The sequence below is a fragment of the Pogona vitticeps genome, chromosome 6, assembly GCF_051106095.1.
Source record: "Pogona vitticeps strain Pit_001003342236 chromosome 6, PviZW2.1, whole genome shotgun sequence".
Classification (NCBI taxonomy): Eukaryota; Metazoa; Chordata; class Lepidosauria; order Squamata; family Agamidae; genus Pogona; species Pogona vitticeps.
In genome coordinates, this window is record NC_135788.1 from 28,727,632 (window position 1) to 28,744,641 (window position 17,010).

At 40.3% G+C, this 17,010-nt stretch overlaps 1 protein-coding gene across 6 annotated transcripts in view; it reads left to right on the forward strand.

Moving 5' to 3' along the window:
• Nucleotides 1-15,100, forward strand: part of PHF14 (PHD finger protein 14) — a 177,095-nt gene extending 161,995 nt beyond the window's left edge. For all 6 annotated transcript variants that reach the window (XR_012088290.2, XM_020781667.3, XM_020781680.3 and 3 more), the window contains one exon: nt 14,202-15,100. Coding sequence is in view for 5 of the 6 variants with exons in the window: in XM_020781667.3 (XP_020637326.3) it covers nt 14,202-14,276 (75 nt within the window). In the remaining variant the exon portion in view is untranslated. The remainder of the gene's footprint in view (nt 1-14,201) is intronic.
• Nucleotides 15,101-17,010: the final 1,910 nt, after the last annotated feature.

Here is a 17,010-nt window from a genome sequence, read left to right on the forward strand (position 1 = left end):
ACATTGTTTTTTAATCTCCTGCCTGCATTCTACATGAGCAGGCTGTATTCCTAGATACTTTTTAAGAAACTGTTTCATGTGTTTGCTTTTGTGTACAATGGAACATGTCCTGAGATTTTGTGTATGCTTATGTATAATACTTGGTGTCGCCTTCTGTCTTTTATAATCTGTGCTGTGCTGTCAGGTTCATGGATTTGCTAATAATCTCTCAGTTGCTCTAAATTTATAGTACATCTTCAACCTTTATCTCATTAAATATGATTTTCCCCCCACTGGTACAACCCCCCCTTCATTTTTTTAACAGTAAACTTAATGAAGCATTTCCTGTAAGTTCATTTCGGTATTTATCATTGCCCACCAAAGTGGGAATTCAGTGTAGAATCATAAATTAATTGCCCTTTATACTAAATGAAATAAGAATTCCAAATATGCAGCATCAGGAAATTTAATTGTGTTTCTCAATTGCTTATCCAATGCATTGGAAAAGTGAATCAAGAAAGACAGAAGAAAGTGGCCAAAGGTTGCTAAATGGAGCACGTAACACAGATTTTGAACTTTACTTAATGATCTGAGTGCTTATTGCTGTGAAACAAATGCACCATTTCAAGAATTATGGTGGAATTGTAAAACATTAAAATTCTAATTAATTTTCGTTATAAGCATGCATTGGGCATATTTTATCTAAATTATTTTTTTCACCCAGTATCGCCAACATTTTCACTGAGAGGAATTTGCCCTTGTTATACTATGATGGCCTTTTTTATTATTTGAAACAAGAGTTTCAGTATAGTCCCATAGGCTACTATTTTTGATAAGCATTGAAGGTGTTCATCATCTCTAACCATGACTGAGAAAATACAGACAACAAATAGTTAAATGTGATGGTGATCCAGAAGGCATACAGTAAATGAAATCAGGCATTCCAGTATAGTTGCAGGAGGACATTCATAAGGATTTTAGTTCACTTGAAGAATGAAGCACAAGTCTTCCGGTTGAATACCAGCACCCTGCACTGTTGGACAGCAGCTAGCACAACTTATGTTTGCTTACTCCCTTGAGTTTTCATGCTAGTATTTGCTTTTCAATAATCCTCTTAATGTAATGTTACTGCAGGTGAAACTCAAATGTTTTGTTTTTCAGGGGCTCCTTCAGAGCTGGAGTAAGTTATTTCAGTATCACTGAACTCTTTCCTGTGGAGAAAGGTCTTGGTTCCACTCTGTCTTCTGAAATGAAAAACAGTGTCTGTTGCAAGGCTCCCTCTAAGGTGTGCAGCTGCCCAGTTGCAACACTCCTCCATGCAGTGTTCCTTCTCCAGGCACCCACAGTGAATATTTCCAGCCCTGAGGTTCAGACCGTGGTGGAACCCCACAGAAGGGTGGAGTTGTGTGCAACTGTAAAACCTACAGTTCAATGCATTCCAATGGGGGGGAAATTCACCAAAAATTAACGAAGACTCAGAACAAAGCCAAATTAAGTTTGCAAAGGTTTTACAGGGTGCACTAACGATTCCAAGCATTTTAAACAGTTTTTGAACATTTTAAGACACTTTAAAAATAGCGAAAACAGACCTGTCAAAACCATTGAAATGCATTGAAACCTATTCAATGCATTCCAATGGGGGGACCGCGTTCCGCTTAGCGATGTTTCCTATGGCGTTTTCACTTAAGGACAGTAATCCATTCCCATTGGAACGGATTATCCGGTTTTCAATGCATTCCTATGGGAAATGGTGTTTCTCTTAGCGATGATTTCCCATAGCGATGGTTTTTTAACCAATTAACATCGCTAAGCGAGGCACCACTGTAATTCATATGTACATGCAGTACAGCATTTATGTTGTTTATACTTGACACATATTTTATGGGGATATAAGATGAGTGACGTCTACGTTGGCTTGGGCATGTTATGAGAATAGCTGATGGTCGGATTCCAAAAGATCTCCTGTATGGAGAATTAGTGCAGGGAAATCGCCCCAGAGGGAGACAACAGCTGTGATACAAGGACATCTGCAAGCTGGATCTGAAGGCCTTAGGAATGGACCTCAATAGATGGGAAACCTTGACATCTGAGCGTTCAGCCTGGAGGCAGGCGGTGCATCACGGCCTCTCCCAATTTGAAGAGACCCTTGTCCAGCAGGCCGAGGCAAAGAGGCAGTCACGAAAGCAACAAAATCAGGAAGCTGGACGGGGGACAGATTGCATTTGTCTTCAGTGTGGAAGGGACTGTCACTCTCAAATTGGCCTTTTCAGCCACACTAGATGCTGTTCCAAGTCCTCCATACAGAGCACGTTACCATAGTCTTTCAAGACTGAAGGATGCCTAACTAAGATGATGGCAGTGTGTTGTTTCACTTGAATATGGCTTCTTTTTAAACCTCTGAATAAATCTGGTCTGGTGTGCCTTAATCTGTCTTCCTGTCTCAGGGCACAAGGGTTACGATGCTGGAAGGAGCTTCTATGAGACTTTCAGGCTTCCTGTACCATCATCACAAATATTCTTACATAATGGTTTCAGAAGTGAATCAAGTGCATATGTTTTCTGAAACACCTGTTTTAAAAAAAGTTGCATTTCTTTCTGTAAGGCAAAATTCGGCTGTGTTTGTAAGGCAGAACTTAACGCTTGGTTCCAGGCACCAACTGCCCAGCTGAAAAACGACAACTGCAGTGGCAGACAGCCAAAAGGGCTGCTCTGTGGAGAGGCTTCCTCCTAAGCTCAGGAGGAGGGGGAAACAGATGGAGACTTTGAGAGTTGGCATAAAATCCTAGCACTGTAGTGAGCAGTAAATGAAATTTGGCTTTGAGGAGTCTTCTACGGTGCACATATCCCTTTTATCAGCATTGGAAGCAAGGAAATTGAAAATACAGAATCTGGCAGGCCCCTCTTTTTTAAAGTCCTTCAATTTTTCGTATCAGTACAAATTAAAGGAGTTTGCTTTGAGATAAACATGCAGGTGTTTATAGACCCTAAAAAGGTTCTTTGTCACTCTGAAAATATTAACATGATACAGTGTTACATTGCCATCTGGAGGACTTCATCAGTACTGCATATTTTAAATGCTCCCTTCAGGCTTCCTTTCCTAGTTGAGGCTGGGTCCTTCTTCAATGAAATGAAGGTGTGTGGCAGCAATCTCTTAATTGAAGCCAATTCTTACTTGTACTAAAAGGTTGTTCCATTCATAGTCTCCACATTAGAAAGCCTCAGGACTAGGAAGTGCTGTCGATAGGAAATTGGCTGTGTTTTGACAGTAGAAAATAATGGAGATGCACACTGGAAGGAGAGATTGTCAAGTTTCCTAGTGGCCCCAGAGGGTACATTTTCTTGATGGCTGGTTCAGAATATTTCATGAAGTAAATGTCAAACTTGTCAAGCTTGTCACTATGAAAATGATCCATGTAGCGAGGGTCTTCTTTCCTTGGGAAACAAACAGCTGCCTTATCGCTAAATAGATGCAGTGACAGGAACCTGCCATCTATCACAAGAAATTTATATTTGCTTGTAATACCTAGTTCTAAAGAACAGTTCCAGACATGCTGCATATGCCTATTCTGTGCTTCTTTATAAGGTTTGTCAGGAGCACATTTTGAAGAAGACAACATGAAGACACTTGTGTGCTTTGAGAGTTCAGTGTGCTTTCCTCATTGATTTAAACTATTGGACTGATTTATTTCTGGATCTTGAGCACCTTTTCCTTCAAACATGTCATGTAACATTGAACAGGTAAGTTGGCAGACAGAGAAGGGAGGAAACAACAACAGCACAGAATGCAAGATCCTTGTCCTCTGAGCAGACACTTAGCAAAGTTTTTAACAGGATGATGTCTGTAGTGTGGTTGCACAACTACTGAAATGTATTATAGAATTCAGTGGCAGCAAATTATTGCTATGCGCAGATGGCTCTTGAAATTCTCCACCCTATTTCTAGGAAGAAAAACTGGGGAATCGTTTTCTCTGGGAGATGGAGGCATTCTTAATGATAAAGTTAATCATTAATGGTGGTTCTAGCACAGCTTCCCCCAAAGCATGTTTGTTTTTTGCAATATTCACAATAGAAAATGTGCTGCCAGCCTGGTTGCCATTTTGTATCCTCTATAATGCCTTTTACTGAATGTCATTCTGTGGCATTCTCGTAGTAGTGATGGGATGGCAGCCAACAAAATAGGATGGACGTATTTTGGAAAGAATTCTGCAAACTGGCCTTCTGTTTCTCAGAGATTAAGAAAAAGAATCACAGAATGTTTCACAGAATGTTTCTGAAAAATTTTGTCTCCTCACCTGTCATTCTTCAGGGTTCAGCATCTCTACCGGTCTCTCAAATTTTACATTTCTGAGGTGTCATTACAGACGCTACTGATGTGCATTTTGGATTATTTGGACTATTGAGAGTCCCACCTGCTAGTGTCTTTCTAGGTATGACACCTGAACTGAGATTACCTATAGAGAATGTCCAGCTGGCAGGCTTCAAGCCTTGGATAGGTCTAACCTTTCCAGCAGCCATTGGAAGAAGCTCCTTAGTGAACTCAAATGTCTACAATTTATCACCTTAATGGCATGCTCATGTTGGCTTTCAACAATTCCAATTCCTAAGAACCTATTCAGATTGAGTCCTCAATAGTGTAGCATATGTCTTTCTCCCCACACTTTTTACCCCAGATAGTGTGATAGTAACCTACTAAAACATGTATAGATATCTGCCTGCCTACCTACTTGCCTATCAGATGTGGTATGCAGATTGTCTTCTGAGTTGTGCCTTTATTTTAACCATTGAAGTTGATTTGTTACTTTTAATAGTCTTTACATTTTGAGACATGAAAGCTGAACAGGAAAAGTGGGATGGGGGGTTCTATTGTACCCCCTCAAGTCCATTGTATATCTACCATATTTGTGTCTGTTGTATGATGGTTGTATGGTAACATCTAGTATCATATACTTAGAAAAGTCCTGAAGCAACAAGTGGAAGCTTATGTGGCCTAAGAGATCTTTTATTGCAGGAAAAGCATTGTGGCTAATATGTATGATTAGAGAAATCTATGAAAGAATTCTGCAATTTTTCACAGTGTGCTCATCTGTTGGGTCCTGTTACCTATCTTCTAGCTTAATAGTGGCTGAAATCCTGTTGCATAGCTACATGGGCATAACTCAACATTACGCCAGTGGTAGATACAATTGCACCAAGGTGTAAATGGTACCCATGAAGCACTTCTGCCAGGGCTTGCACAGTCTGTTGCAACAGGTACCAAGCAATCAATGCCTCAGTTGAATTGCAGTCTGCATTGCCTGGGCATAATGCCTGACAATTATGCCTGTATAAATTTACATTACAAAGTGACAAACTGGATTCTGGCCATTGAGTCCCAGTTTTCAGATGGATGGACAGAGAGGTAGATAATTTCCCTATTAAGGTCTCACATCATAAATCTCTGCCTTTTGTTATATGGAAGAAATATAGATTGGACTGCACCTTTTCCTTTCACTATATGTCTAAATAAGCAATAGCACTTAATATTTGTGGTTATGTGCATTCTGTGATATGTCCCTTATGCTGATTAACACATAGGAGCAAATAATGGATATGGTTTATTATAAAAAATCTTTATAATTTTGTTTGTATTATCATTATGAATTGATTTTGTATGATCTATGTACATACAGAATTCTTTCTCAGTTCCTGTGGAGTTAATAATTACCTACTACTCCTTTCTTCAATATCTGATATCCTTTCTTCAATATCCCATATTGTAATCTGATACAAAGGGAGAAATACATTTAGTTTGTCTATTTTGCATGGGGCAAGAAACTTAAAGGATATTAAAGAGAAGAGAGTTAATTGTACGGGGTGCAAAATTTATATGTGGTTCGCTCTAAAAGAAGTGCTAATAGGGATAAAATCAGTTATAATGATTTTTTCTAGAAGCCTTTAGGTCTACACCGCTCTTAGGAAGGGTGTTCAAGATTTTCTGACCTAACATATCTCTGTGTTTTTGAGGTTATTTGTTGGAACTTTTCTTTGTTGCTTATTCAGAAATATAATGTCCAACTTATTAAAATCAACTGTTTTATCCATGTTAACTTGCTTGTTTTGATTTCTAAAACTGGAGGTGGCTGGAATTCATAATATAGAGAAAAAGATGTGAGCGATTTATAACGGGCCGTGGAGACAGATCACCCACCCCACACACACTCCCACACACACAACACCTTCACGCATTCACACAAGTGTATGCGTGCCTGCGTGATTGCCCCCCTGCTCCTTCGCACATGCGTGCGAGCCGGGGGGTGCCCCACTTCCCCAACCAATCCACGGTGTTAAAAAAGTTGGGAACCACTGGTCTATAAGATTTAGCCAACTGCTAGATAATCTTTGCAATATGGCTTTATGTTTATAGTTATTTTCTGAGTATCTAGTACAGATATCTTGGTCTTGGATTGTGTCTATGAAACCCTCAATTTCAGCATAATTTAAACCACAGGTTCAATTGTTGCTTTTTGGCATTATCTAGTAGGTTACTGTGGTGCTCTCTATTTAATGATTTCTCATCTCATGCATCCCTACACTATGGGATCAGCATAGGTTGTGCTCCCTTGCAAGTTGTAATATTGTTAGTCCTTTGTCTCTTTCTACTATCACCTGATGTGGAACTGTGCTCCTGTGGAGGCAGTTTCAAAGGTTGACTATTTGACCCGTACAGGAATTCTTGAGGATGACAAGCACTCACCCATGTTCTGTGGCAAATAAATATACAACTTTGGATGATGGCACCAGTATTTTGACAGGAGGGATTGGGTTTTACTATCTAAATCATCAAGATCACTGTATATCTAGTCCACAGTTCCCCCAAAAAATTTACTATTGGGGTTACCAAGGTACTGATAATTTTTTCTTTCGCATCAAGCTCTGTTTTGACTACTGCCTTCACTCTCTCAAAGTACTTGCTCCTGAATAACTTAAGTTCCTCATTATTTATTCTGAGATTGTCATGGATGCCTTGATATTTATAGCTTTTACCATTAGTAACCTTATAGTTACAGTACTGTCCTCTGATATTTGCACATTTATCAATACCAAAGTTCATTTTAATATCTGTACTTCAACAATGATATCTCAACAATGTTTAAGAACCTGTTCAGTTTATCAGGAGAGCTTGTAAACAACTTAGTGGCCAGAATCCTGTTGCTTAGTACAGTAACTTACACTAGAGTAGGCTTGTTGAATCAGTGCAATATATGGAGGAGTTAAATCACCAAATCCCCATTGAGTCAATGGGTCTATCTTTGCTATACTAGGCAACTGGATTCTGGCCCATATCCTAATAACCTAGTATCATCCATATACATTGTGTGAAAGATCTTTTGCCTTTCAGTGAGATCTCCAGACAGAGGATGAAAGGGCAGGGAGAACAACAAATAACTTTTTGAACATGTCCTACCTCTTAAGCCATGAATGTAGCCCTTAAGCCAGATAACAGCCAAGCCAGTATACTTAATACTGAAATTGAGTGCATAAGCAGGTTGTTATTTATTATTTACAGCCAGATACCAAACACAGTGACCTGTAACCTGGGAACGAACACCATTGACAATCATCCATTCCAGATCAAATGTTACCAATGGTTTTCTATCAGGGTTTTCCTTCCCTTAGCTATGGCCCTTGTCCTACCCACAAGGCAGTGGGTGCAGCAGTTGATGGAACCCAAGCTGGCTCACAACAAGATCAAACCAGATACAGATAAAAACAGAAACATTTATCATGTTAAAATGTAATTGAGCTAACCAAAATATTAAAAACTATTGAATGAAAAACAATTTGAGGTACAGTACATCAACTGAATACTCAAGACAAAAAAAAAAGCACAGCACAAGTTCATTACACAGCTGGCATTTCCAGGTACAGAAGTGAACATTACTGCTTGAAACCCTGGAGAAACTTTACCAATCACTGTCCATGATGTGAAGCTAGATGGCCCAATATTCCCTCTCTCACTATGAAGCAACTTCCAATATTTGGTGGGCTGCTTAGTGGGTTGAAAGACCAGGTTTGCTTATAGATGAGGCATGAAGGGATGATTCCCCATCATTCTCAAAGTGACAGTGGTGGTAGGAATGAGGCGGCACTCTTGCACTCTTTTTTGTAAAGGGTCTTATGAATGTCATAATGTGATTTAACCAGCAAACTCTAACCTCAGTGTGTTTCATACATTAACCTTTATATATATTATTCAGTAATATTGAACATACTCCATATATGATACTGCCTATTCTCTGCCCATTTTTAAGGGCCCAAGTGGCAGCTGCAAGTACAGAAAATACTACTGACAACATCAGTGATTTGTTGTGTTACTTTAACATCATGTACGTATATGTGTTTATGCGCATGTGTGTGTACATGCACTGGGAACCAGTCATAAGTGAGCTTCACCACTTATTGTTATATGTTGGATGGTATATGACATACCCCAGCTAGCCTTTCTCGAGTTTAGTTTGGATTTTATGTCATCCGAATTGGGAACTCCCCTCCCCTAGTATTAGTGTTCTTCCATAGAGGATTTCCTGTGTACATTCCCTAAGTAAATAGTAATAGTATTACCCTGGCAAAATTTATTTTACACTTGATACAGCCATGGGAGTGAGCAGTGCAACATATGAAATCCATATCATTTTAAATTCTTTTAGGATGTGAAGCTATATTGAATGTAGATGGCAATTAGTAAAGCAAATACATTAAACATATTTAAACTTGAGTCTGTTCATCATCATTCCTTGATAATTAGCCTAAACAGCCCATTTAGCGAAGAGTTCAAACATTGCTAATGACTTCAGAAGCAGCATTAGTTAAATATTTTATACACAAAAGAACAAATACTTTCTAAAGTAGAATGGCAAGTATTATCAACTTAAACTCTTAGATTGCAGATCTACACAGATGTATCACACTTCATCTTAAATTTTGAACTGGAAATTTATTGGGATTGTAAAGCAATACTAAACAAAGGCTTCATAGCCTTTATGATTCTCCATGGAAAATATCAGTTGCTTACTTTTTACAGCTGTTTTATTCTAATTTTGCAGGTGATGAAATATCAAATACTTTGATTTACTGTTTAGTCTATGTTGGCTTAGCATGACCAGTTTGTATCATATCAGATTGTAGCAGTGAAATAAGCATTTGTAAACTTTGAAAGAATTTCAACCATTAGATTCAAACTCTGTACACAGTTAATGCAGCAAAGGTATCTTTACAGTGAGAGTATTTATGAGAAGCGGCCTGAATTTTGTACTCTGGCTTCCATAATTAATTCTTTGGAGGTCACAGTTTTGCATTGGACAGAAGGTACTATATGTTCCTATGGCTGTTGGCATTGTGATGTCACTTCATTTATTCAGGGTGTTCCAAAGAAGCTTGTCATGAATTATGAGCCTGACTCCTAGAGCTGAAGCTGTAGAATATTGTAAGCATGCTGTTGCCTGACATGCTCATGTTTCCTATTTTAGACCTGACTGATCTTCAGATAACATATGGCGATACAAGTAATTGGAAAATTGGCAGACCTGTCATGAAACCTTGCTAGATGGGACAAAAATATGATGCGGCAGCACATAAAGTGTCTAGAAAGTTAAATTTATTGTCTTTTATCAAATAGTGAAGAGAACGTATCAGGTCTCAGAAAGAAAGAAAGAAAGAAAGAAAGAAAGAAAGAAAGAAAGAAAGAAAGAAAGAAAGAAAGAAAGAAAGAAAGAACCAGTTATTTCCTAAGTGGCAGATGATGTTCAAAAGTACATTTTAAGTAGAATGATCGGGGTTTTGTGTATGTGTTTGTGTGTTTTGCTGTTGTTTGTTTTGTTTTGCATTTTAACAACAGTTCAGTGTTTAGGGAAATATGCTAATGTTTTTTTATATTTGCTGTTTTGCCAGTCTTCCCCCCCCCTCTTTTTTTCTTTTTTCTTTTTGAAATTTCTGAAAACAAGTAGTAAATGAGTTAAACATAAACAGAAATTGAAATAATTAAATTACTTGGGAGACTAACATGTACGTACATCTTAAATATTAGCAATTACATTTTCTTACATGGAGAGTCAGTCATTAATATTATTAATATATGTACACTTTCCAGTAGAGTCTGTACTTGCTCATTCCCTATCTATCCTAGTTTTCCTAGCTCTTTGCCATGAGTGAGAACCCTAGGTGTAAATGTCTCCTTGACAGAGGGACAATATTCATCTACATTGAGAAGAGTTACTATAAGGTTGTTTGGCCAGTATATTGTTTATACCGTATTTTTCGCTCCATAAGACGCACCTTTCCATAAGACGCACCAAATTTTTAGGAGAAGAAAACAGGAAAAAATTATCTGCTTTCTTCTCCTAAAATTTGGTGAGCCTTATGGAGAGGTCCATCTTATGGAACACACCCTAGGGTCCTAGGGTGTGTTCCAGGACCCTTTGGAGCCTCCCCCTGCCTCCCTTGGGGGTGAGAGGGGGTGAAATCGCCACCTTCTGGGGCTCTTCTGAAGTTTCCCAAGCCTCAGAAGAGCCCCCAAAGGTGGTGATTTCATCCCCTCTGGCCCCCAGGGGAGGCAGGGTCAGTCTCCAAAGAGTCCTAGAACACACCCTAGGACCCTTTGGAGACTCACCCTGCCTCCCCCGGGCGACAGAGGGGGCAAAATAGGCAGCTTCCAGGATCTTTTCTGAGCCTTTCCAGGCTCAGAAAAGGTCCTGGAAGCTCCCGATTTTGCCCCCGCTGTCCCCGTGGGGGTGGGTGGGTGGGAGCCTGGCAAGGGTCCAAGGGAGCCTCCCACCCCCCCCATGGGACCAGGGGGGGTAAAATCGCCAGCTCCCGATTTTACCCCCCCTGGCCACGTGGGGGTGGGTGGGGGGGAGGGTGGCATGGGTCCAAGGGAGGGTCCCTTGGACCCTTGCCACCCTCCACCCACCCCCCATGGGACCCGGGGGGGGGTAAAATTGCCAGGTTCTGGGAGTGTTTGGAGGCTCCCCAAGCCTCCAAACACTCCCAGAAGCTGGCGATTTTAACCTCCCTGGCCCCATGGGGGTGGGTGGGAGGGAGCCTGGCAAGGGTCCTGGGAGGCTCTCTTGGACCCTTGCCACCCTCCACCCCCCCATGGGACCAGGGGGGGGTAAAATCGCCAGGTTCTGGGAGTGTTTGGAGGCTCCCCAAGCCTCCAAACACTCCCAGAAGCTGGCGATTTTACCCCCCCTGGCCCCGTGGGGGTGGGTGGGGGGAGGGTGACATGGGTCCAAGGGAGGGTCCCTTGGACCCTTGCCACCCTCCACCCACCCACCCCCACGGAGCGGGGGGGGTTTAAAATCGCCAGCTTCTGAGTGTGTTTGGAGGCTTATCAAGCTTCCAAACACTCCCAGAACCTGGCGATTTCGCCAGGGCTGGCCCCGTGGGGGGGTGGGGGGAGGGTGGCAAGGGTCCTGGGAGGCTCCCTTGGACCCTTGCCACCCTCCACCCACCCCCCCATGGGACCAGGGGGGGGTAAAATCGCCAGGTTCTGGGAGTGTTTTGAGGCTTGGGAAGCCTCAAAACACTCCCAGAACCTGGCGATTTTGCCAGTGCTGGCCGGTGCGTGGGTGGGAGGAGCGTCGCAAGGATCTGAGTGAGCTCCCAGGACCCTTGCGATGTTCCCCCCACCTGGAAGCTGGCGATTTCGCCGGTGCTGGCCCCGTGGGGGCGTGGGGGAGCCTCGCAAGGGTCCTGGAAGGCTCACCCGGACCCTTGCGACGCTCCCCCCCACGGGGCCAGCAGCGACGAAATTGCTGCATTCACACCATTAGACGCACTGACTTCCCCACCCACATTTTGGAGGGGGGAAAGTGCGTCTTATGGTGCAAAAAATACGGTAGTTATTGAACATAACTCCCATCAGCATAGTGCCCTGCAAGATCTCCAGTTAACCATTACATGAGCTGGGAATTGCCCCATTGAAGCTAAAAGGGTGTACACTTGCACAAGGAGCTAATGGATACCTCATTGCACATTCTTTGAAAAAGTCTAGGTGCTCATAATATGGACAGTTGCGTGCATTTAACTGCCAAAGGGAATTCTGGCTCATGTTTTCAAACTTTTCCAGACTTTTTTGGTTTGAATCACTATAACCCACTTCTCATCTTATGGATTTGCTGGATCCATTGTAAACTAGTTTCCAACCAGATTTTTTATCTCATTGCTTTGATCATCTTAGAGGACTCTTTACTGGGAAAGAGATGGGGTCAGTATGATCCCATTATGTACCTGCCATAAGCTTTCAGTACTAACAAACAATCATATTATCTTTTAAAGCACATGTAGATGTTGCATGTAGAATAAATTTTATTGCTGTGATGCTACTTCTGATACCCAGTGTGTTGTAAATGGATAGAATGCTAGGACGCCTGAGTTTGAGTCCCCACTGGGTTTGAGTCCCCAAGAAAGCTCACTGGGGGTGTGGAACTATGAAAATATCGTTAAATATCTAATTTGGTTTAAAAGCCCTATTAGGGGTATTATAAGTTGGTTCTGACTTGACAGCGCATAACAATAACATCTGCTTTTACATTAAAGGAAGTTTTCCAGGATGTGGTGAAGAAGTAGTGTTTTAAATTGAGGCAGGGTGTGCCAGAGGATTCACTGTATTCCCTATTATGTTGAAAATGAGCATGAGACCACTGAGAGTTGGGCAATGTACTGATGACCACTGAGATGCCAACAATGTATTGATGATATCTAACATTTTCTCTTTTCATTAGTCACACATGTAGCATTAAGGTATCTCAGTTCTTTCTAGAGTCAGTAATAGATTGTTTGAAGGTTAATAAACTGAAACTCAGCCCATCTGACTTGCTTGTGGTTGGAGGTAAAAAAAAGCTTTGGTTCTACCTGTTCTTGCTGGGGCTACACAAATCTGAAGGAAAAGGTATGCCATTCTAGGAGTCTATTACCAGGCTGTAGCTCTTACAGGTCTCCAGGTAACTTTCCCAGCTCACCTCCCTAGCATTTCCCCAGATGATCTACTATTGATTTACAGAGAGTAGGAAGATTCTCCCTTTTACGTACTTGCAATTCATAGTAGTTCTTCTGTTATTCTATATAATGTTATATGGGTCTCTTTTTTATTACATGGCACTTGGAAGCATCTTATGCTATGAGAGTTCATGAGCATGAATCACAAGACACATGATTCCCAGCGGCAAAATTGTTATGAGTGCCACTTCTCTGAAGGAGAGGATGCTGAGCCTCTGCCATCTGTGCCAGAATGCTCCACCACCTGTTACCCCTTCTCCAATACAAAGGACAACAATAGGAGCCGGGGAAGGGTTGAAGCATTCAATCCAAATGTACAAATTGCTGATTGAGAGTTTTGGAAAACTGGACAGAGCCATTTGCTCATCCTTGCTCCAGAATGCTCAGGAATATTTTTCACAGCTTTGAACATTTTGGTAGCTTTGTTCTTTTTGTATGAAAAGGTACTTGTTTCTTGTATTGCTTGCCTTGGTATCATTTTTGTGCCAACTATAATGCACAAAAGTTAGTCTAAAATGCAGTCACTATATATAGTATAACCTGAGAACTGCTGGATAACTTGGTGGTTTAGGTATCTGGCTGCAGAGCCAGAAGTTTGGAATTCAATCGCCCACTGTGCCTCCTTAGCAAGGGCTGGACTTGATGAACTGTAGAGTCTCTTCCAACTCTGCAGTTCTAAGATGATGATGATGATGATGATTAATTTCTACCAGGGCTTCACAGGTTTGTAATAATTCCCAGCTAAATGCAAGGTGCTGGTTGTAATATCATTTGCTTGAGGGAATACTTTCTCTCTTGCAACTCTCTGCTGTGACAAATATCTCGATGAGGTCCATTTACAGGTTCCAAGGGCAGATTAATCCCTCGTATGAATAACACATTCTTGATGGTAGCTACTCCTTTTATGCAACCTGCAACATTTGTTCCTTTGTAACACAGTAGAAATATTCTTCTCATGCCAGGTTCATTGTGATTTTGTAATGTTGGTTGTTTTTTAATAGTTATTTCATGTTGATAATTTAACTTGTTCTCTACATTGCTTTGGAAATGATGAACTAGGACAGTTGCCCTATAGATCAGAGTAATATAATAAAGAAGTCAGACAGTTGCTCAGGAAGGCTTTGCATGTACATGTGCATATGTCTTCTAAAGACCCATAAAACATTTCTCTTTTGTTTATTTTACAGGAGGATAACAGTGAAGCAGAAGGCAAAACCCTGCTTAAAGAGCCAATTGTGGAACAGAAAAATTCAAAAAAATAGAGATTACTTTCTTCTGATAGATTTTCAAGTAGTACTACAGTGATTAATGTGTCTTGTTGTAAAAAAAATATAGAACATGATCAATAAAAGTCCTTGGAAATTAAAATGTACGTTGCATTGAAAAATCGTTTAATTGGCTTTTGATGATATTCATGGTTATATAAAAATATGAATTTCCAGCACTCAGAAACAAGAACGGCATCTGTTTATTGTGGAAAAGGTATAAAGTTATGGACAGAAGGGCAATGTGGTCCTCGTTACTGCTAATTTTTGCCATGCAAAGTGTTGACATTCTTCATTACATTATTTAATGTGAATCCTGGAAGGCTTAATATACCACTCTGAATGTCTTTTATTTCTCTACATTGATGCATGGTTGGTTGTTGATACTTATGAATTTGAATAAATTTGTGACTGCACAGTACACAGAGTTATATGAAATAAAATTCTTTTAATTGTGTTGGGGGAAATTTACCTACAAATCTACAACCTTGTTGAGATAGTCCAAATAGCATTTTCACAGCATGAGGCAGATCCTCCATGGTGGAGAAGTCACTTTTTAATGGGACCTTGATGCTTACTTTTTTCTTCAAATTTCGAAATGCGCTACTTAAGATTTTTTTTTTTGTCTCTGGTTTGAAAATATCTTTTGATCTTACTTAGCCATGATGTATGTAAGGAAAACAAGGTCTGCAAAACATCCTGAATCTCCTTTGTGCAGCTTTTTTAGCAGGGATGTAACTCACTGTAAAGAGATTGTAATTGATTAATCATCTGACTTTAATCTGTTTTAGATTATTGATTAAACATTCATACCCATAAAACTATTCTCCTTCTCTTTTAAGTTATGTATCATATTGATAGCATCCACATCCATCTTCACTTATAGTTCATGTTTCTGTCATCCCATTTCTCACCATCAGTTGGTGGTTAAGAAGCATATTAGCTCTATCAAAGTTCCCTCTAAGGCGTGCAGCTGCATGAGTGCTTCCACCCCTTCTGCACAGCTTTCCTCCTCCATGCACCCACGGCGAGTGTTTCCAGCCTCTTTGGTTCCGGACACAATAGAACCCCATGGGGGGGGCAGAGCCCCACCCAGCAGGGCTGAAAATTAGAAGGAAGATTAGCCTCTATACATGAAGATTCTATCTCCTAACAATCCCTTTTTTACTACATGATCAGACCTGCCAACTCCATGCTAGTGAGGAAGCCTAAACTGCAAGGACCTACTGGGCTAAATAGCCTGATATTGCACATGCACCCCAAGACATTGCACTCTGGCCACAAGAAACCAACAGGGCTTGAGATGCAGTAGTAGACCTCCCACTCTTTTCCTTCCCAGCCTAGCATTGCTCTGGTAATCTCTAGGTGTATTCTCTCAACCTGTTGGAAGACAGTTAAATAGTATAGAAGTTCAAGTGTGTACACTATTCTCCTCCAGATGTCAGTTTACTATATAAATAATTTCTTGCCACTTTGTTCAAAATGTTTTGCCTGGTGAGTGTTATTACGTGAATATGGGTTCTGTTCTTTCTCTGAAACCTAAAAAGGTCTTCAGAATAACCTTATTTTAGGATTCCAGGAGATAGAAATGATGCATAAGTGCTACTAATTACACTGCATTCGTTATATTTATTTTTAATGAAATAGCCAAGTTCAAGTTACATCAGTGTCTTTCACAATCACGTGGGTTATTTCACAAATGGCTTTGAGTGCTAAGAGAGAATGAATGATCTGCATTTTTATTGTGTCTTCTATCTTTATTCTGGCTCACTGCCAAAACTGTATCCTATTTCTACTGCTTCCAGCTTACTTTTGCATCAAGACTGAAGGAGACTAACTCTCCCTGACACTGGCCTGAATAGGTTTCGTGCTACGAAAAGTGAAGTTGATTAGAAACTGATTCCATTTCACATGACCTAAAGAAAACAATTTTTATGTACCAATGAGGGAGCAGGTTCTGTTGCCTACCCAAATACCTCTGGTGTGACATCATCACAGATAATATTTCCCTGTGGTGAGTTCAGTGTGCCTTCCATAGCTACTATGTTCTATGAGAAAAGAAGCAAAATGCTAAAGGCAACTGCATGAAAATGCATGCAACTATGCTGTAATTCTGATTTGTTTTAGAACGATTAATTTCCTTGTTACAAAGCCAAGTATGAACAACCCTTTAAAACCATTGAACCATAAAAGCCATTTCCTTGAGGGTTTTAAATTTGGGAACAGACTCATGAAATTTATAGCTTTGATGAGATATTCTTTGCCTGCAGTCAAAATGAGAGCCAGATCATTGGTTTCTCAGCATGACACCTATGTATTCTTGTGTGGAGTAGATATCATTAGGCTCATAACAACACAGCTATCACCACATAATGTCTGAAAAGGTTCATGGTTGATACTTAGTTTAAAACTCCTATTTACACCTCCAGAATACTAAACAGCTGGATTTTTTTAAAAAAAAGATAGCTTATAGTATAACATTAAAAGCTGTGCTATTGAGCAAAGAATAGACCTAAAGCTTAAGACAGTTTTTTCCTTGTTTTGTCTTAATATTTTCATAAAATTAAACCAATAAATAGCAATCAGTGTAGAAAAGGGTACATTGAGTATGTCACTTCCTAAGACAGAATAGATCGTCTTGGATCATGCACAATGGCAGTTGTATACATCATAGGCATATTCTAATGACAGCTTCATACCGTTTAAAATTTATTTGTCCTTATCTCATTTT